Source organism: Gymnoscopelus microlampas (genome assembly GCF_963454915.1).
Source record: "Gymnoscopelus microlampas genome assembly, chromosome: 16".
In the NCBI taxonomy this organism is placed as follows: Eukaryota; Metazoa; Chordata; class Actinopteri; order Myctophiformes; family Myctophidae; genus Gymnoscopelus; species Gymnoscopelus microlampas.
Genome location: NC_139953.1, coordinates 49522568 through 49544957, shown reverse-complemented (window position 1 = coordinate 49544957; position 22390 = coordinate 49522568). Strand labels below are relative to the sequence as shown.

The 22390-nt window shown below is 41.3% G+C and overlaps 1 protein-coding gene across 1 annotated transcript; it reads right to left on the bottom strand.

The window, feature by feature from the left end:
• Window positions 1-5696: 5696 nt before the first annotated feature.
• Window positions 5697-6569, bottom strand: LOC311063076 (gap junction Cx32.2 protein-like; the record flags this gene model as incomplete). Its single annotated transcript, XM_084082286.1, has 1 exon — window positions 5697-6569. The coding sequence occupies one exon, from the start codon at window positions 6567-6569 to the stop codon at window positions 5697-5699; it is 873 nt and encodes a 290-aa protein (XP_083938412.1).
• Window positions 6570-22390: the final 15821 nt, after the last annotated feature.

Here is a 22390-nt window from a genome sequence, read left to right as displayed (position 1 = left end):
GATCCTTAAAAATACTTCTTGTAGGAAGATTTCTGTCTGGAACCCAGGACCTGCTGCAGTGATGTCCGTCAGGGACTTAACCAGAGATGTTTGCCTGTGATGTAGAAATAGCTAAAGTAAAAGCTTCAGCAGTGACTAAAGAAATCCCACCGAGTCTAATTCTAAGAAGAGATGAGAATATAAGTCTTTAAGCTCAGAGATCTGTAATGGTTGAAAATAACACACTCGACTTTATATAGTCCTACCCTGTGCTTCTGACATCATGATGATGTCACGGTGAGTCATGCATGTCCAAATATGGAGTCCCGGTTTCGACCATGTCCAAATATGGGGTCTTTGGTGTCTGGACTCACTCTGACATCACAAGTAACCATGGTGATCTCATGTAAACAATGGATGACGTGAAGAGATGTTAAACATTGTTCCAGCAGATAAGGCTGTAAGAGAGATCTGACTGAAGGGGCTGTACAAGCGATGGATGCGTCCAGGCAGTCTTACCAAGGACGAGATAGGAGAGGTCATCATTCTACTACTACTATGATACTACTTGCTGGGGAGGCAGTTCAATCTGCTGACTGACCACTGAGCCCTATGGTACAGTGGTGGAAAAAGTACTCAAATGTTTTACTTAAGTAGAAGTATCAATACTGCAATGTAGAAGTACTCTGTTACAAGTAAAAGTCCGGAATTCAAAATTTACATGGAGTAGAAGTAAAAGTATTGGAAATACTCAAGTAAAGTACAAATACCTCAAAATTGTACTTAAGTACAGTACTTGAGGAAATGTACTTAGCTACTTTACACCACTACTAAGGTGGAATGCACTAGCTCGATGCACCATCAGAATCAATTTTTAAGGTTACCTGAGATATGTGAGCCCAAGGGAGCAGGGGTGAAAAGTGTCATGGAGGCTCATTTCTCCATTCCCAAGTTCCAAACATGTAATCACGTTCATATTCCTGTATGAGGTCATTGAATGTGTGATGTATGCAAGAGGAAGGTTCAGATTCCTCTTGTTTTCACTATTTGCTTAAAAAATTGACACTATTTGAAGGCTTTTGTCATCCTTTAGTATGACTAGTCCATACCCGGTCGACGCATCCATAGGGGGATATGCGCACATGATCTGGCAACCCGGGAGGCAGTTCGTCCCAGCTGAGCAGCCCCGTAACCATGGTGACATTCTTTTACACAAAAACGCTAATAAAGTCGTTTTTGCAGGGATTCCGGTATTTACCGGCCATTCACCGATAAAATGTTTGATTGGCCGTTAATTATGAACATCACTGGCCACCGTGGCCAATTGGGAAAATGCTGTTAATAAGCTATTTTAACATTTAAACCTATTATTAATATTACAACCATTCATAAAACCCATCATAATCATTTAATGTTTTTTTTTTTTTTTTATCATGATCTGACAATGTCAGTGTGGGTTCATTCCCGACAAGCCTGCTGCTGCTGCTGTGGACTGCAGTTATAGATCCGCTTATTCGTCATACGATGGTGTCGCATGTTGAAAATATCAGAGCTACAAGCTCACAACACGTCGCAACGCGCCACGTAGTGAGCTTGTATGTCTTCTATTTTCGATACGCAACAACACCGTCATACGGCGAAGCACAAATCAAACTTTACACAGCTGTGCGCGTCTCCTCCTAATCAGCCGGACCCAATTGACGATAATAAAACACAGGGACCAGAAATCGTATCGGTCATGGATATTATGCAAGCACAGCACAGTGACTGTATGTCTGCAATGGATACAGCCGGTGAAAGTTGTTGACACATTGACTGCAGGCAACTTGAGGCAATTAATCTACCTTTCTTGGTGCAAGAAATGGTCAGCCATTTGAAGCCGTCCTTTAATATATTCTTTGTCTACAGACTTTAATTCCTGGACATAACCCTTTAAGAAGGAGGAGTGTTTATCTCCACTTTAAGTTGTCATGTGCTGTTCTGGTTATATTGATTTTATGGTTGTATTATTAATTTCAAAGGAGGAAATGCTTTGTCTGTCAATTCATTAACATTAACACAGTATGTGTTATTGTCTGCATTGTTGTCATTCAAAAGTGCGTTGTGAGCCCCCCTTTGTTTTCATGATTCTGTTCTTACAGTTTGTCTCAGTACCAAGAGACGGAGGATATTTTCTTTGATTGTGTGCATTGTTTGATGTTGGTGAGTTGTGTGTCTTGTGTGAGCTCCTGTTTGCAAAATAAAACCTTGATTGTTCTGGAACAACTGTCTCCTGGTCCATTTTCCATTTCCACACTTCCTACCGACCATCCTCATGTGTAACATATTAAAGGTTATTCAAATTATATTGAAGTTATTAAAAGACAATAATCTATAATCAAAAGTAATGTTGCCATTCAACCCTGTTACTGTAATTTCAACCCTGTTACCATAGCATTTTAATTAAAAACATAAATGATGTATGCAGCGCATACAAGATTAACCTATTGTCCTTTTAAAGAGTTTAAGTAACTATACAGTATGCATAATGTGTTAGAGGAAATATTTTAAAAATGTATACTTAAATTAGTAAAGTGAAACATGCCACTATTCAAAAGTTGTGCAAGATAGATTTCAAAAGTTACTTAAATTAATTGAAATATTAAATCAAATGGTTATTCAGAGAGAATATTACTTCCTTAACCTAATGGTAAAGGAATTATATTAATACACTTTTTTCAGGTTCCTCAGTGTCAGTAACAGGGTTGCACCAGGTATAGCAAACAACAAATAAAACACGTAATAAAAAAAATTGCCTTTGATGCCTGAGATGAGCCAATGAAGCTTTTGATACTTTAATACCTATTGTTGATGAATATATAACAAAAAAATGTCAAATAGAAGGTTCATTTTTCAAAGATTCTGAAGCCCAAATGTCCTCTAATTCCGGAATGACCCAGTTACTACTGGGATAATACCTTACATGAAAAATGTTGTGTGGTAAAAGTGCATTAATCTGTGGGACTATTTGCCTCTATTGAGATGAATGAAAGAGTCCAGGCATGGCTTCTACTTTGTTACTTTATTTAAGGAGAGTAAAGAGTTAACATCACATGGCAGCTTCAGCAGGAAAGAGTTCAACACAGAATAGATATTTATACCCTGTTTTCTATAGGCTTGTGCACGAGGTGTGTGTGTTGAGATCCAGATGTCTAAACAGTGTGTGTGTGTGTGTGTGTGTGTGTGTGTGTGTGTGTGTGTGTGTGTGTGTGTGTGTGTGTGTGTGTGTGTGTGTGGGCATGCAAGGATGTGCTTCAGTGTGCACGTAGGTGTGTGTGTTACAAGTACTGAGACGGTGTGTAAATGTGTGTGTGCTAAATTAACTTTGGGTGGGTGTGTGTGAGTCCATGGTACATAAGTTAGATAAGACAATGTAGTGGTCAACTACGGTCAGAAGGCCCATGAGAGCTGGACCCCATGGACACCCCATGGAATGTGTCCTTTATTCCCTGTGAAAAAGGCTTATGCAGTGTGTTGCTGGTTCAATCTCTCTCTCCACATGTTCTGTCTGTTTACTATCAATAAAGGCAGAAAAAGCCAAACAAATATCTTAAACAAAAACAGATATAAGGGGTACAATACAACATACAGTAAGGACCTCTTTTACATTGTAATCATTACTATATAGTGTTTGTTCAGTAACAGTGTTAAATAGCTCTATATTGTGATAGTAATCATTACTATAGAGTGTTTGTTCAGTAACAGTGTTAAATAGCTCTATATTGTGATTGTAATCATTACTATAGAGTGTGTGTTCAGTAACAGTGTTAAATAGCTCTATATTGTGATAGTAATCATTGCTATAGAGTGTTTGTTCAGTAACAGTGTTAAATAGATCTATATTGTGATAGTAATCATTGCTATCTAGTGTTTGTTCAGTAACAGGAGGCTCCAGCTCTTTAGTAAACAGAATATGGTCATGTTAATAACATCAGTATGTTCCACCAGACAGAAGAAAAATAATAATCTTGTGACTGGTTTGGTTTAAACAACGATGAATGAGCGCCTGTAAATTGGCCTATTATAAATCAATACTGGAGTTCTATTCTTTTATCTCCATCATAATTAAACTGGAGTACCATTGCATGAAATAAATCCAATTATTTATTCAAAATAGCTGATGTACAAGATCACAACATGTCACAATGTGACACGTTGTGATCTAGCCAATGTATATTCTATATTAAAATTGGCTTAAAGGACCTCTGACAGGGTGATGTCACCATGGCTGAGACAAAAAATGATTTTCAATGCACGCCCAAATATGGAGTGTGTTGTCAACTACAATGTGTCGTCATGGCATCAGGCGCAAACAAATCAGTCAGCTCCATATATGGGCACAAAAGGGGGCATGCCCATACATGGGCAATTACTGATGACATCGGTGATCTCCAAATTTGGGCATAAAAGGGACACGGACTGACAGATACAGCTATCTCCATTTATGGGCGTATCAGCATGTCCATATATGGGTATATACTGATTACATCAGGAATATCCATATATGGGCATAATAATAATAATAATAATAAGGGTAACAATAATAATAATAATACTAATAATAATGATAATGATAATGATACATCACACTTATTTAGTGCTTTTCATAGTACCCAAAATTGCTTTACAAAAAAAAAAAATGAACTTCATTAAGAGAGAAGTATTTAAAAGGCTAAAAATTTAGCAAGGAAAAAAACATAAGCTAAGACTAAAAGGCAGAGATGGAGATCTGATTTAAGTTAGGCGGGGAAAGAGAGTCTGAAAAGGTGGGTTTTGAGGCTTTGAATACGGCAAGAGTGGGGCGGCATCCAGAGTTTTGCACAAATTGATTTTTTTGAGAACATTGGAGGTGGCACCATGAAGGAGGATATTGCAGTAGTGTAGTCTGGATGAGATGAAGCATGGATGAGTGTCTGCAGCAGGTTGAGATAGTTTGGGACGGAGGTGGGAGATGTTTCAGAGGTGGAAGAAGACTGTTTTGGTAATCTGGTTGACGTGGGACTGGAGAGGGTGTGATCCAGGATGACACCAAGGTTGCAGACTTTGGTGGAGCGGGTGATAACAGAGCCATCAATGTTCAGGCAGAACAGGAGAGGGCCAAACACCGAGCCCTGGGGATACCATGGGTGACAGAGTGGTTGATTTGCAGTTGTTTATGGAGATGAATTGATGTCTGTCGTAAAGGTAGGAAGTGAACCAGGAGAGGGCAGTGCCAGTGGTTCCAAAGTGGATTTGAGGCGTGAGAGGAGTATGGGGTGGTTGATGGTGTCAAATGCAGCACTGAGGTCGAGGACGAGTCTATGACGGTCGAGTCTATGACGTGACATCATATTGATTAAATCAGTGACTCCTTATATGGGGATTTTCAGATTTATCAATGTTTTGGTAGATTCGCTGATCTGATTACTTTCCACTTGGTGCATCAGGTGATACAATAGAATAGAGTTGAGTACCTTTTTTTTTTTAAATCTACATATTCTTGTTTCTTGATTGATTGTCCACAGCTGTGGAGGCAGAGACTGGAGGCTGGTAGTAGAACGTTTAGAGAAGGTGGGCGGCAGGAGATGAAGGTGAATACTGTTAGTCGTTCTTTTCAGTGACCTTGGGGGACAGGAAATCTTCAGAGTGATGATGAATCACTCTCCTCCCTCGCCTCCATTCAGACTCCCAGAGATGAATCACTCTCCTCCCTCGCCTCCATTCAGACTCCCAGAGAAGCTCCGCCCCAGTCTGCTTCCCAACTGCACGATGACATCGTCGTTCTTCCACGGGGTGTCATCTGTGTTGTGCAACATGGTAGACCGGTAGCTGGGGTTGCTGCTACCGGGCAGACTGTCCGGGTCCTCCACCGCTGTCCTCTTCTTCACCAACATCTGACTGCGTCGCTTGCAGCCTTTGCAGAGCAGGTACAACATCTCAATTATGTTGAGGAGCACAGAGAAACAGGCCATGACCAGCATGAAGATGATTAAGATGGTCTTCCCGACGGGACGGGAAGTGTAGCATTTTTGGACGCATATCTTGATGACATCACATTGGTACTCGCCCTTGATGGCAAAACCGTACAGGTAGTACTGTCCCCAGATGAAGGCCGCCTCTATGATGATATCGACCACCAGCCGGATCAGGTAGCTGCACAGAAGTTTCCCTTTGATCTCCACGTGGCCTTTATCATCCGTGTACTTGGGCTGTTGGAGCCTCCTGGTTTCTCCAGGGCTGGCCAGCTGCTCTCTCAGTTTGTTCTCCTTGCGGGTGATGTACATCACATGAGCCAGGTACACCAAAGTAGGGGTCGACACGAAGATGAACTGCATCGTCCAGAAGCTGATGTGCGAGATGGGGAAGATTTTGTTGTAACACACGTTGGAACAAACGTCGGGGACTGAGAGACAGTGAAAATCTGACTTGTCGTCACCCCACTCTCTCTCAGCTGAGAGACACAGCACCATGATGCGAAACAGGAAGAGGACAGTCATCCAGATCTGCCCGATGCCGGTGGTGTGAGCCTGGGCGTTGTCCATTAACCTGGACAGGAATCCCCAATCTCCCATGATCCTAAAAAAACAAGCACAAGAACAACAACATGTTAAAAAATACTTCTGGGATCTGTTGCAGTGATGTCCGTCAGGGACTTTTGAGATGAAATAGCTTCAGTAAAAGCTCCAACAGTGACTGAGGAAATCTATAGTCTAATTCTATAAGAAGAGATGTGAAGAGAGGTCTTTAAGCTCAGATATCTGTATGGTGGAAAATAACACACTTCAATCTGTTCCTGTGTTTATAGTTTCATAAAGCATCTCTACTCCACCATGCAGGTGTTGCTTGCCATAAAGAACAGAATTAAAGTCTGAGTGAATTCTGATGCCACGTCATTTATCACATGATGATATTTAGTTTACAGTCATATTTTGATTGTTTCAGTTGATGTTGCACGACTTCTATACTCATACTGTACTATTTACATTATGCTTTTACTTGTAGCTGCACATTAACAATTATTAATGGAATTTGTATTTATTCTTAGATCAGTGTTCTCAAACCTTTAATTTCAAGGACCCCCATAACTCTGAGAGTGTACAATGGGTCCCTTTGGTTCTATTTCTACACTCTCAGAGTCACAGACCTGTAAGGGTCCATTTGGTTCCATGTGTACACTCTCAGTTACAGACCTTTAAGGGTCCATTTGGTTCCATTTGTACACTCTCATAGTTACAGACCTGTAAGGGTCCATTTGGTTCTATTTGTACACTCTCAGAGTTACAGACCTGTAAGGGTCCATTTGGTTCCATGTGTACACTCTCAGAGTTACAGACCTGTAAGGGTCCATTTGGTTCTATTTGTACACTCTCAGAGTTACAGACCTGTAAGGGTCCATTTGGTTCTATTTGTACACTCTCAGAGTTACAGACCTGTAAGGGTCCATTTGGTTCCATGTGTACACTCTCAGAGTTACAGACCTGTAAGGATCCATTTGGAACCCCCTCAAGGAACCCAGATGGTCCCTGGACCTCACTTTGAGAACCACTGTCCTAGATTTGTTTAAATCACACACTGGTGTCGTATCGGTATAACAGAAGTTATGGATCAGAATTGGTATCGGGGGGGGGGGGGGGGGTCCTTGCCATGAAAATGTTTGAGAACCACTGGTTTAAACATCACTAGGAAACATGCCAGGCCAAATACACCTTCAAGCAACTTTACAGAAAAACAAGCCCAAAGTCACTTATAATAAGTGGACATGGCAACACTGCTTTTGAATTGCATCGCTCACTAGAGAGACACACACACACACACACACACACACACACACACACACACACACACACACACACACACACACACACACACACACTCAGCAGAACCTCCCTGAGAGACACAGTGAGTCACCCCCCCCCCTCCCCCCCCAAACAGCACCCAGCAGAAAGACAACAGGCTAAAGTGTTTAAAATTGGCTTGAGTAAAAGTACAAAAGTATTGGCATCAAAATGTACTTAAAGTACCAAAACTAAAAGTACTAAATATTTCAAAATAGACAATCTACAAGCTCACAACGCGTCGCGATGCGACGCGTTGTGAGCTTGTAGATCTGCTATTTTCATACTTTCCTTGGTATGAAATAGGGCTAAAGTGGTTAATGTATGAGGACCTTTTTATTATGTCCACACAACAGCTCTAAGGTGTATAAATTACATAGTTCCCCTTTAAAGCAGATTCACCAAGCTCAAAACGCGTCACAGTGCGACGTGTTTTGAGCTTGTAGATCTGCTATTTTTGAATTGGAATCAAATACATTGGACATAAAAAAGACAATAGAATATGAATACTAGTCATTACTAATATAAACTGAAGTAATTAAAGTGGGTCATGTTTGTATGTTAGGAATCATAACAGCTGAAATCAATAATATATCACTATTCTGATATTAACCTGTGGGCCGCATTAAGTGAAGGTGGGGGCCACATGTGGGCCCCGGGGCCACCAGTTGCCCATGTATGAGCTCAGTGTGGCTGCAGCTCACAGCACAGCACAGGTGCAGATAACAGATCATGTGATCATGAGTCACACAGTGTCAAAATACAAGTACAGCCAGAGGGGGCGCTAATCTACCAAAACTAAAGGCACAACACACTATACAATATAAAACAATTAAATATGTCCTAAACATGAACACTCTCATACCAAAACTGTTTTACATCTCTACTCATAGCAGTTCTCTGTCTGAAGGCACAACACACTTAATATAAAAATATTGAACTATGTCCTTCACATGCATACTGTCATACCAACAGTCTCCACTAGGCTCCAAAAAATATAACTTCAGTTTTGTCTTTGTTTTATTAAGACATTTTTGGCACATTCAATTATTGATTTGTTTAATGCACTTACTCAGTGTTTGTATTGGACCATTAGTCCTCTGGTTGTACGGTTATGTAGACTAGTGTATCGTCTGCATAACTATGGATTTTGTTGTTTTCCATAGCTAAACTAAGCTAAGCTAAGCTAAGCTATCTGACAAGGCATTGCACAGTTAGCATATTAGCTTATCACAGGCCTTCATAACACAAATGTCTTAACTGCCAGATGCAGTCAGTCTTTATATAACTTTAAGTTAACTTTAAATAACATGTTTTGAATAACACGCATTTCAATAAAGTGCTTTTCTCACCAATGGCACACAAATAAAGTACCCCTCTAACCACCAGGGGGTGATGCAGAGACAGGGCTGCCACGCCCACACACTAAGCTAGGAATGAAAGGTGTGCCAAATATCCTTGACTAGCAGTCTAGTTTATCAAAGGATAAACTAAACAAAATGAAATCAAAGCAACACACATTAATGAACATAGCTCTGTTCCATGAAGAGTAGCAAGAATATGTCCTACAAAGCTACTGTAGCAGCGACGCAACCAGCGGAGCAGCCCTTACGGCAGCTCCGCTGGCTAAAGTAGCTAACTCAAAGTTTGTAACAAACTCACCAATGTTATCAGAAACACACCGTCAGTCCTCTGGAAACAATGAGATGATTGTTTAGCTTCTATGCTTATTTAGGTTAAAATTATGATTTATTTTGGGCTCTCTGACTATCTCTATCTCTCTCCAGGTTACTTCTCCTTCAGTGTGGGTTGGTTTTGTGACGATAGGGTTTCACATACATTCTGTCGATAGACAGAGGGGGCGGGACAAGTAGTTGATGGGTGTTGTCTTATTGGGGGGAATTCACCTGTCTTCATATCATTGGCTGGTTAATAATCATGTTTTATTCACAGGTCAGTCAAGTTAGGTAGACTTGTTCTAGTCTTGAAACAGGTGTTAATGGAAATATACTGGTGTGGAAATATACACGGAGCATTACAGCTACTTGTCAAAATAAAATTCACACAATGTCAAAATAAAAGTACAGCCAGAGCTAAAACTAATCTACCTGAGTGAGTGAGTGAGTGAGTGAGTGAGTGAGTGAGTGAGTGAGTGAGTGAGTGAGTGAGTGAGTGAGTGAGTGAGTGAGTGAGTGAGTGAGTGAGTGAGTGAGTGAGTGTGTGAGACAGATAGACAGACGAGTCGAGCAGAAACCTCTTATCTCCGTATTTTAACTTTTTTTGTAAATTAATGCCGTACTTAGTCATTCAAAAGTAGCAAAAATAGCAGATCTACAAGCTCAAAACACGTTGCAGTGTGACGCGTTTTGAGCTTGTAGATCTGCCATTTTTAAAAGATTTTTGTCTCCGCCAGGCCAAAAGGCAAGGCCTCATCGCAGTGAAACCGTGTACACACACTCCCTGGATGCCAGAGCAGAACCTCTGCCCCAATTTTTTCACATGGGCCTGTTATAGCGCCACCAGGAGGCCACTTGTTGCAAAACAATTTTTTGACAGTACTCCTACAGATTTTGTCCAAACATCGCACAAATCGGTGCACAGTATCTCTATAGTCATTAAACAAAACTTGTCTCTCAGATTTTTCATATTCCATCCTGATAGTCTAAGATTGGCTTCCAAAATTTGCAGGAGTGCTCCGTTTTGAACAAAATGTCTCAAATCATGAACACAGAGAGCAATTTTCGTGAAATTTTGCACGCATATTCCCACTAGGCCGAGGAAGAAATGCCACTTGAACATTTTCAAATCAGCCTCATGGTGGCGCTATAACAGGCTGTTCCGTGTTTTTACCAATAACTGCACCGATCTGTGTAAAATTGTATGTGCATTCCCAAGAGACCAAGGAAGAACCTTAGCCCTGCATTTTTCACGTTCTGTCTTCATAGCGCCACCAGGAGGCCGACTTATGTAAAACACATTTTTTGGATATTACTTCTTCAGATTTTATCCAAATTTCAAGTAAATTGGTACACATGATCTCTATAGTCATGTGATCAAGACGGATCTGCTTGATTTTTCATATTCCATCCTGATTGGCTAAGATTGACATCCGATTGCGCTGAAACTTTGCAAGTATATTTGCACTTTGTTGTGGAACAAATGCCACCTTTTCAACATTGCACTTTTATAGCGCCACCAGGAGGCCGATTTTTGCAAAACTGTTATTTTATCTCAGCACGCAAATCGGTACACATTATCTCTATAGTCAAGTGATCAAGACGGATCTGTCCGATTTTTCACATTCCACTCTGATTTTCTCTATTTTTTCCTCCACTGGTGTGAACTATGGGCATCACGTCCTGCTGTCAGTCATTTGACTGATCCATGTCAGTCAACAATAATGTGAGAACACAACCTGAATCAAAAAGGCTTATATTAACCCATTAAGACCAGGAACGCATCTGTGTGTCATTTTCAGATTTATTTGGCTATTTAAAAATGGCAGATCTACAAGCTCATAGTGCAGAACTTGTAGATCTGCTATTTTTGAAAAATCTTGCAAATCTTTTTGAATATATATATATATATTATTATTATATTATTATTTTAAAGCGAACATTTTTAACTCAAATCTTTGGTTTTGGGGGATTCTAAAGATGTCGTCTAAATCCATAACGTTGTTATATATATATCAGTGGTTTTCAAACATTTTCATGTCAAGGACCCCCACAATTATATGTATTTGGGCGTGGACCCCCCCATCTGAAAACATTTTGTTCCAGGGACCCCCCAGAAGCAAAGATTTGAGTTAAAATTGTATATATATATATACAGTGTGGGTTAAACTGGGGTTTAAACAAGTGGTCAAATGTCTGAAAATACACGTTTTATCTACAACTGATTTAGTTGACTAAAATGTATTCTGGTGGTGCCTTGATGGCGTCGTAAAGGCTGATTTTACACTTGGTTGCATGCTGAAAATAGCAGATCTACAAGCTCAGAAACGCGTCGCATCACGACGCACGCCGCAGATTGTAGATCTACTATTTTCAAACATTGCAGTATTTTTACTTTTGGTACTTTAAGTATTCTGGACTTTTACTTTTAATGGAGTACTGCTAAATTGCAGTATTGATACTTTTACGATGCACAGGGAGTGTGCACGGTGGGCGGGTCATGAAAAAACCCGACCTGCACATCACTAGTACTTATGGTCATTGAGTGTGCTTTTGTTAGCCTCAAGGCCCGATGTTCTGCTCTTGGAAGGCCTATAAACATGGCAAAACATGTCTAAAGGAGGGTGTATTTTCTCTGTGCAAAATACGATACAATTCACATACTGTAGGGGTGTGTACATCCCTGATATGTGCGGATCACAGTTGTTCCTCATTTTTGCCTAAAGGTCAGAGGTGCGTTCATATGGAAGATTCTTTGCATTGCTCCACGACCCCATTTAAGTCCAAGCAGCTGTTTACACTCACACTATGGGTGTAAACAGCTGTTTACACTCACACTATGGGTGTAAACAGCTGTTTACACTCACACTATGGGTGTAAACAGCTGTTTACACTCACACTATGGGTGTAAACAGCTGTTTACACTCACACTATGGGTGTAAACAGCTTAGTGCATTTAACCACTTGTTTAAACCCTCAATACTTAGTAAACTTGACCTTTCACCCTCGGTACTTGGTCTGCTTTTTCGCCCCTCTACACCAAACCTCTTTGCCGAAAATAGCAGATCTACAAGCCCACAACATGTCGTGCTGCGAGGCTTTGTGAGCTTGTAAATCTGCTATTTCAGATGTCTAAAATATGACTAAAACTAAACGGAATTTTATTCCAAAGATTATGACTAAAACTATACATCAAAATGTGCTGTCAAATCAGCACTGGTGGAGCATGAGTGGAAGAAGAACGTTGGCGATGAGCAGAGCCTCTGTGGTCGCCCTGTGTGTGAAGAACTGCGGCCATAGTGCAGGGGTCTTCAACAGGGGGTCCGGGACCCCTAGGGGCTCCTCAGAGTTACTACAGGGGGTCCGCCAAATCTTTGTGTGATAGGATTGTTTTGTTTACCTTAGCCACTTGAACCCTAGCATCCCTTTTTCTGAGGAGAACTTTAGCCAAAAATAGCAGATCTACAAGCTCACAACGCCTCGCACTGCGAGGCGCACTGCGAGGCGCATTCATGACATTCAATAGATAATAAACTGCTCATAAAATGTAAGGAAACTTGAATTTGGGCCATTATATCTCCCTTTTACTAATACCAATCAGTAAATGTTATATATCATTTTTATCGGTGATTAGTCACCTTTACAATGAGGTACAGCTTGTAAGCATTGGGCATTCATGGAATGAGAAACACAGGTAAGCGTGTGGGTAGCGCCGAGCAAAAATGTGCCAAAATGGCCTGTTAGACTTTTCTGCTGACATTCAATGTTGTGACATTCATGACATTCAATGGGCTTCAGGTGTGTGCCAGTCACAGGTGTGTGACTGCCTCACAGGTGAGTGACTGGCACCTGAACATGGGTTCTGCAACTTTGTTGAGTGTGTGTATGCTCCAAGCAGCAACACTGCCCCCATGGAAAGATGCCACTTTTGTCAGGATAAGGCCTGTGCAACAGGGCAAGTGAAGCTGGTGTTCTGTTATGCAGAGTGACAGCATTATTTGGTGTTAGCCCTGGTACCATTTCCAAACTTAGGACTAAGTTCTGTGAGACTGGTGAAGTCAACAACCCAGACCCCTGAGGAACCATAGATTTACAGGCAAGATTTGCACAACGGTACCAAAGACAGATGTCAAAGTTGCAGGACCCATGCTCAGGTGCCAGTCACACACCTTTGACTGGCACACACCTGTGACTGGCACACACTTGCCAGCAAATGGTACCAGGGCTGACATCAAATAATGCGTAATCTGCATAACGGAACACCAGCTTCACTTGCCCCATTGCACGGGCCTTATCCTGAAGGGACAAATGTGGCATCTTTCCATGGGGGCAGTGTTGCTGCTTGGAGCATCAGCACAAAACTCAACAAAGTTGCAGAACCCATGTTGCAGAACGCAAAGTTGCAGAACCCACCTCTCAGCAGGTGTGCGCTGGCAGGTCGCTCAAAACAAGAGCGATTACCAGCAAAAGCATATTGGGTGATTTTGGCACATTTTTGCTCGGCGCTACCCACACGTTTGCCTGTGTTGCTCATTCCATGAATGCCCGATGCTTACAAGCTGTACCTCGTTGTAAAGGTGACTAATCACCGATAAAAATGACATATAACACTTTACTGATTGGTATTAGTAAAGGGGAGATACAATGGCCCAAATTCAAGTTTTCTTACATTTTGTGAGCAGTTTATGTCACTGACTGCAATGAGGGGGAGGAGGGGAGAGAGGAGAGTTCTCACACAGTACCTAGAGCATACATGGGCAACTGACGGCCCGGGGGCCACATGTGGCCCCCACCTTCACTCAATGCGGCCCACAGGTTAATATCAGAATAGTGATATATTATTGATTTCAGCTGTTATGATTCTAAACATAATAAACCTCTGGCACCCGATGTGTTAATGACTAGTATTAACATTCTATTGTCTTTTTTATGTCCAATGTATTTGTATTTAAGTTCATAAAGTTAACATAAGTATAACTAAATGCATTTTTAATTAAATACAAATGTTACTTTTCAGGATTCCAATTCAAAAATAGCAAAAACAACAAATCTTTCCCACATCTTTCCACTCAAACAGAGAGCGTCTCCTTTCAAACCCCAATGGTTCTAATCAGCCCCCCGCCCACAGGAGTGGCCCAATTCTCTCACAACTTGCTACAAAAATCCCTCATGAAAAAATATATAATCTACTACCTTTCATTTTCAACCTTCACATGTGTCTCCTTCTCTAATAATCAAAAAGTGCTATATATTTCATCTCGCAATTTACTTCCGGATGGTTCGTTTTGCACTTTTTTTGCCACATCGGTCACGGGAAAGAAATAAGCGCTGCCGTGGTCTATGGAAACGAGCCCAAAAGTGCACCCAAATAAGCCCAAAATCGCTTATACAAACAGTCAGACCTGGCAACGCAGCCTACGCCAATCATGCGTGAGAGATCTACAAGCTATGGGGCAGAGACGCCACCGTATCTTAGCAACAACTACAGCGCTCACTCTCATTGGTCGTGTCACGCTAAGAGCAGTCCCCAGACAATGGCATCGCAGACAGCTTGCTGTTACTGCTGTAGCCATCACAGTTAGTCCCAGCGACGACGGACAGGGCGCTGTGATAGCTGCCATGTCGCTAACGCTAACGTGGTTAGGCTGATGTCATGCCTGCAGCGGCTGTGCAATCACTTTGTCAACAATGCACGTTCGTGTGGTGAATGTCAATATTGCTGCTCAGTTAGTCCATTGTAGATGGTGTATGTTTGTGTGTGTCTTCTGTAGAACTATGTATCGCTCCGACTACAGCAGTGCTTATCAACCCTTTCACGCCGCCCCCCCCCCCCCCCAAATAAACGTACTTGATCTGGGGACCCCCCCATTCTGTTTGACTCCGTTCCACAAGTACATATTGTGAAAATAGCCGATCTACAAGCTCAAAACGCCTCACGTTGAGAGGCTTTGTAAGCTTGTAGATCGGCTATTTTCTACATGACTGCCTCTTTCTTACATTCTTTGACAATGTGGCCCATGTTTTCATAGTATAGTTTGTTGACTACTTTTGTTGCAGAAATGCTCATTTCCTTTACTTTCCTTCTTCTATTGTCTCCGCCAGGCCGAAAGGCATGGCGCAAGACTATGTTTCACCCCCTGTCCGTCCGTCTGTGACAGCTAATCTCTCACATCGTTGACTTGATCGCAGCAAAATAACAGCCCGATGAGTCAGTGAGAGCTGGATAAACGAGGTAAAATGTGTCAAAAGGAGTCTGTACGGCTGTCGCTAAATGAACACATGACGTCGGTGGGAGAGGAGATATTGTGTCTTTTGGACAAACAGCAGCGTCGTGCTGATGTTTGTTGTGTGAAGCAGCTTAATGTCAGAGTGTTTGTGTTGGAGCGCCTCAGTGCGGCTGCAGAGTTCATGTGCAACCTCTTCCAGAGAGAGACAGAGACACTAGAAACTCTGCTGGGGGAAAAAAACACTGCTGGGCATTGACTTTCATACTATGGACATTGATCTACACACTGCAGGTATATCTGCTACACACACAACATCAAACTACACACTGCAGGTATGATGCAGCGTTTGCATTACAGCCAGCATGCCAGCGTAGTTCCCATATGGTTTCAAGGTGGGCTAAACCATATGGACCCCATGTCAGCAATGTCAGCGGCATCCACTTCAGTCCCAACTGCGATGCCCATGCAGGCTATAAGTAGCTTCTACCTGGCCCTTAGGTGGGCCCCAACTACCCATGTTTATGTGGGACCAAGGCGGGTCCTACCTGGGTTTGCCCATGCAGGCTTTAACTGGGTTCTACCTGGCCCCTAGGTGTACCCTAACCAACCACAGTGCAGTGCCCATCGCTCCAATTGTTGTGACGTCAGGGCTCTCAATACTGCACATTGGTGGAGGAGGAGGGGCCGCAGGGCGACCGCACACATCGCTGAACCAATGGTAGCCCACGGATGTTTCCTCTGGGGATTTACAATCTGCCCCTCTATGCCACATATCATCCGCACTACAGGGTCTTCACTGACCGAGCCACGGCCCCACTGACCCTCATGACGCTACGCCACTTATATGAGTTGCCAAGTGGCCGCGGGCGCTACGTGGGCGTGGCCGCGGGCTAGACGCGAGCCCCCGCGTAGCGGGGGCGAGCTTCTAGTGTTTTACAATAAAGGGAAACAAAAAAACGTTGATAGCAAAAAATAGGAGGAAAATACGCTCACAGTATATATTATCATCACCTTGCTAAACTAAAGGCCTAAGTCATTTTTTGAGGAAAATGATGTTTGCCTAAGACAGCTCCTCATGACACTGGACACCTCTGGTAAAATGGCCTTTAACCTAATAGAAAAGGATCATGCTGTTCACTCCTCTTTTAGTATAATGGCCAAACTCCCTAGTGTGACTTAGGCCACAATAGGCCTTTTTTTTGGCCTAAGTCACATGGTTTTGTGACTTATGCCAAATTATTTACTGATTTATGACATTTTGTAATTTGTTTTGCTTTTTTTTTTTGGCTTAAGTCATATTTAATCCTATTTAAACCTATTTAAATCTCTTATGTTACATAACTGACAGACAGTCAGACAGTCACATCTAAATAGTCATAATTTGTTATAAACATTTTGGGGGAAATGATTAAGAAATATCATATAGTTTTGTTTTGGATCAGTTTTTTTTTTTCCTGAAAAACTTAGAAAAATGACTTAGGCCATTAGTTTAGCAAGGTGACGTTATGCAACTGTAAATGATAAACTACATACTGTAAAGGCTTGTCCGCACCAAGCACTATAACAGTCTATAGGTTATTATTCAGCACGGTGTTCTCTTCATTTTAGTTGTGTTGTGGACTCTTCCATTCTCTTGAGATGGAAAGATTCATACAATAATATATGAATAGAGTTACAATACTTGGTATGGATCACAGCAATGAATCACTGTCAACCTGTTGTACGTTGGGCTTGTCATTAGGCCATGTAGGCCTGATATATAGGCTACAATTTTTATACTTTTAGAAAATAGCTGATCTACAAGCTCATAATGCATTGCGGCGCGTTGTAATGCATATATTAAATAGAGTGGTGTAAAGTAACTAAGTACATTTACTCAAGTACTGTACTTAATTTACTTAATTAATGTACTTAATTTTTTGCTTAACTGGAGTATTTCCATTTTTCAGTACTTTTACTTCTACTCCACTACATCTCAGAGGCAAATATTGCACTGTATCATCAAATTTTTGTCTTAGGAATGAGACAAAAACTAAAAAATATCCATGAATTAAATTCTCCATGGGGTGACTAATACATAGAAAACTAGATAAAGTGCTCCTCGGAGCACAAGTCTCTGCCAGGTCAGGTAGATTATTGTGGCCTCCTGGTGGCGCTATAATAGGCCAATGTGAAAAGGGTGTCATTTCCTCTTAGGCCTTGCACGGCAATCAGACACTGCATTCATGATGTGAGGCATTTTGTTCCAAAAATGTGTTTTGCTAAATTAGACCTGCTGGTGGCGCTGTAACAGGCCAATGTGAAAAGGGTGGTATTTCTTCCTCAGCCTAGTGGGAATGTGCGTGCGAAATGTCACGGAAATCGCACACTGCAAAAAAAATGTTTTTTTTCCCCTTGGCCTCTAGGGAGTGTGCGTGCAAAGTTTGACGCAGATCGGTGCAGTTATAGCTAAAAGCGTGAATTGGCCTGTTATAGCGCCACCACGAGGCTGATGTGAACGTTTTCAAGTGGCATTTCTTCCTGGGCCAAGTGGGAATCTCTGTGGAAAATTTCACAGAAATCGCATGCTGCGTGCATGATTTGAGGCATTTTGTTCCAAATGAACCAATCCTGCATACTTGGGAAGCCAATTTTAGCCAATCAGGATGGAATATGGAAAATCAGACAGATCCGTGTTGAGCACATGGCTATAGAGATACTGTGTACCGATTTGCTGTTTTTTGGACACAATCTGTAGGAGTAATAGCAAAAAATGTGTTTTGCAAAAGTGGGCCTCATGGTGGCGCTATGACAGGCTGATCTAAAAAATGTGGGGCATAGGTTCTGCTGTGGCATCCAGGCAGTGTGTGTGTGCAGTTTCACAGTGACAGGGCCAACGGTGGCGGAGATTAGCTGCTCACAGACAGAAGGACACGGACGGACGGACGGACGGCAAAACATACTCTCTCGCCATGCCTTTCGGCCTGGCGGAGACAAAAAAGTTATTTTTGAGGTGAACTATACCTTTAAGGTTGGGATACCACTTTCATCCAATCAGGGGAGAGTTCTCTATAGTATATATATTATAGGATAAATAAGTGAAATTGGAAATGATGACACTCATAAATGAGCGGCCAAATTGGAACTGGAACACTATAAAAAAGAATCAAAGCTGGTCAATGAGTTGTCTTTCTTGATTGGAGGAAATGTGTGACCCACCACTTACCCCACAGCTATATCACAATAAAGAGCTTTAACCTTTCATCATAAAAATATTCAAAAATGAATAAATAAACACATAATGACAGAAACAGTCAAACTTAAGGCGGTGGCAGTTTTATTTGGTCACAAATGTGTCCTTCAGAACAGAGGACAGTATTTTAATATAAAATAATAAAAACATTTATTAAATATGATTTTTGGTTAAATATGTTTGTGTTTTCAAGGAAATAAATAGAACATTCACATATTGCACTGCTTTTAGGGCTGTGCCGATATATCGTCCCACGATATATCGCCATACGTTTTCATGACGATATGTATCGCTTTGGGGAAAAAATATCGTTTTGAAACTTTTTTTTTTTTTTTACAATCATTATAATCAGGCATGCAAACAGCCCCGAGGTGAAAAGGGTGACAACATGTTGTTTTTTTGGGTCAGGTGTCACACTATTGCCCTATTTGGATTCAAAACGGCTATTGTAGCTGAAAAGCTACAAGTTTGCATGTCTGAATAATGCAAAAACAGAATTATTTGTTTGCATTTACTTTTTTCCTCCCCCATATATTTTCATAATAAAAAAAGTGCGTATCGTATCGATATCGTATCGAAGTTGTGAGCCAAGTATCGTATCGTTTGGTGAAATTAGTGTATCGGCACACCCCACATGACTGTAGTACTAGTTTGATTGAAATACACACTTGTCACAAAATATTATCATTTTAAATGAAACGGTACAAAAAAAGCTAACTCCTAAAAGCCTCATAAAATTACTACAACACACGATTACACTGTCTGTCTGTCTGTGTCTCTGTCTGTCTGTCTGTATCTCTGTCTGTCTGTCTGTCTGTCTGTCTGTCTGTCTGTCTGTCTGTCTGTGTCTCTGTCTGTCTGTGTCTCTGTCTGTCTGTCTGTCTGACTGACTTGATACAAAAATAGTTAACATAGTTTCAACCACTTTCAAACTATCGTCCCTATTTAAAGCATGTCATTATTTAAAGCATGTCATTATTTAAAGCATGTCATTGTAGCTGAAAATATTCCAAGATTTCCAAAACTCATCAAAGAAAGATTCAAAACTGTTAAGAAATGTAAAAAGAAAGGAAACGGGTTAAAACAGCACATCTAGAAGCACAACATCACGAGCTTGTAGATCTGCTATGTTGGGTATTTTAAAAGTTTTAAATAGAGTGTGAGAGTGGGGAATCCAAAGCTAATAGAAACTGCAGCATGTTAGCGAAATGAAATGGTTCTTTAAGTTGGTACTCTGTGATGCACTGTGTGTACACAGTGCATCACAGAGTACCAGAGCCTTCTATTGGAGAGTTGCGTCACCTCTGGGCAGTGGTGGAAAAAGTACTAAAATGGTTTACGTAACGTCACCTTGCTAAACTAATGGCCTAAGTCATGTTTTGAGGAAAATTATATTTTTGCCTAAGTCAGCTCCTCATGACAGGGACGTGCACAGATAGACTTTAGGTGGTTCTAGAGCACCTGCCCTTTGCCCTCTTGACCAGAAGTGCCCTTTTGAAATAAAGAAAAAAAAAGTTTTTTTTTTTTCAGTTTACAGCAGGGACTCTTCAATAGGGGGTCCGGGACCAAATCTTTATGTGATATGATTTTTCTTTTTACCATAACCACTCGAAACCTGGCATCCCTTTTCGGAGAACTCTAGCCAAAAATAGCTGATCTACAAGCCCACAACGCCTCGCGCTGCGAGGCGTTGTGGGCTTGTAGATCGGCTATTTTTGGCAAAGAGGTATAGGTGTAGAGGGAAAGAAGAGCAAACCAAGTAAACAAAAAAAAGTGTAATTTACTTGAGCACCTGCCCCTCAAAATGTCTGTGCACGCCACTGCCTCATGACACTGGACACCTCTGGTAAAATCCTAATTGAAAAGGTGCTGTTCACTCCTCTTTTAGTATGATGGCCTAACTCCCTAGTGTGACTTAAAACACTAAAAATAGGCCTTTTTTTGTGGCCTAAGTCACATGGTTTTGTGACTTGAGCTAAAAAGGTCTGGATTAAATCAGAAATCATTTGGCCTAAGTCAGGTTTAAGCCTATTTAAACCTATTTAAATCTCTTATGTTGCGTAACTGACAGACCGTGTTATTGTTATGTTAATAGTCATAAGTTGTTATAAACGTTTCGGGTGAAATGATTAAGAAATGTCATATAGTTTTGTTTTGATCTTTTCTTTTTTTCTGAAAAGCTTAAAACAATGACTTAGGCCATTAGTTTAAGAAGGTGACGTTAAGTAAAAGTGTCAATACTGCAATATAGAAATACTCTGTTACAAGTAAAAGAAAAAAACATGTACCAAGTAGAAAGTACTCATTATGCAGAATGTCCCATTTCAAGTTTTCAAATGTATAAAAAACATTTGAAAATAGCAGATCTACAAGTTCACAATGTGTCGCATCTATCCTTATATGGCTCTGCAGGGTACACCACTGATACGCCCAAATATGGAGTGTGTTATCTAACCTCAATGTGTCGTCAAGGCATCAGCAAACAAATCAGTCGGCTCCATATACAGATATGGGCACAAAAGGGGGCATTGCCCATATTTGGGCATATACTGATGACATCAGGGATCTCCATATGTGGGCATAAAAGGGACATGGACTGACCATATATGGGCATATCAGTCAGATCGGCAGTGCGACGTGAGGCCCAAACCTTTAGTAAATGAAAAAATCACACCCAGTGTGAAGTGGGCGGTGTGTGGTCATCACAACATGACTCACTTAAAAAAAAGGATAAAATACTTTTTTCCATACTGCTATTCATAGGGCTGCACATGTGTCATGTGTTTCGCTAGCCAATCACAGTCCTGAATTTGCAAAGTCAGCCAATCACATTACAGCTAGTGGTGATGACACTAGCTGTAATGTGATTGGCTGACTTTGCAAAAGTATAGATTTAGATTTGCATTGACATTGACTGTGGAAGGGTTAGGGTTGTAGACTGCGTTGTAGACTATTGGCCAATCACGGTGCAGGATTGGTCAGTGTCCAAAACTCACTTATAGGGGGCGGTTACACCTCCGCAAAAACATCGAATAATCTCTATAAATACATTTAAAAAAAACGTTTCTGAAGTTGTGAAAATAGCAGATCTACAAGCTTGTGCAAAGCGACGCATTGTGAGCTTGTAGATCTCGTTATGGTTTTGGGTCCCGGGCGAACATCACATTTTCTTGAGCTAAAACGTTTGGGGAACCACACACACAGAGTATTCAGAGTGCCAGACGATAATGCTGTTATCCTCCATCCAGGTCCTGTGTGTGTGTGTGTGTGTGTGTGTGTGTGTGTGTGTGTGTGTGTGTGTGTGTGTGTGTGTGTGTGTGTGTGTGTGTGTGTGTGTGTGTGTGTGTGTGTGTGTGTGTGTGTGTGTGTGTGTGTGTGTGTGTGTGTGTGTGCGGTGGGTGTGATGGGCGTGCGTTTTGTCCA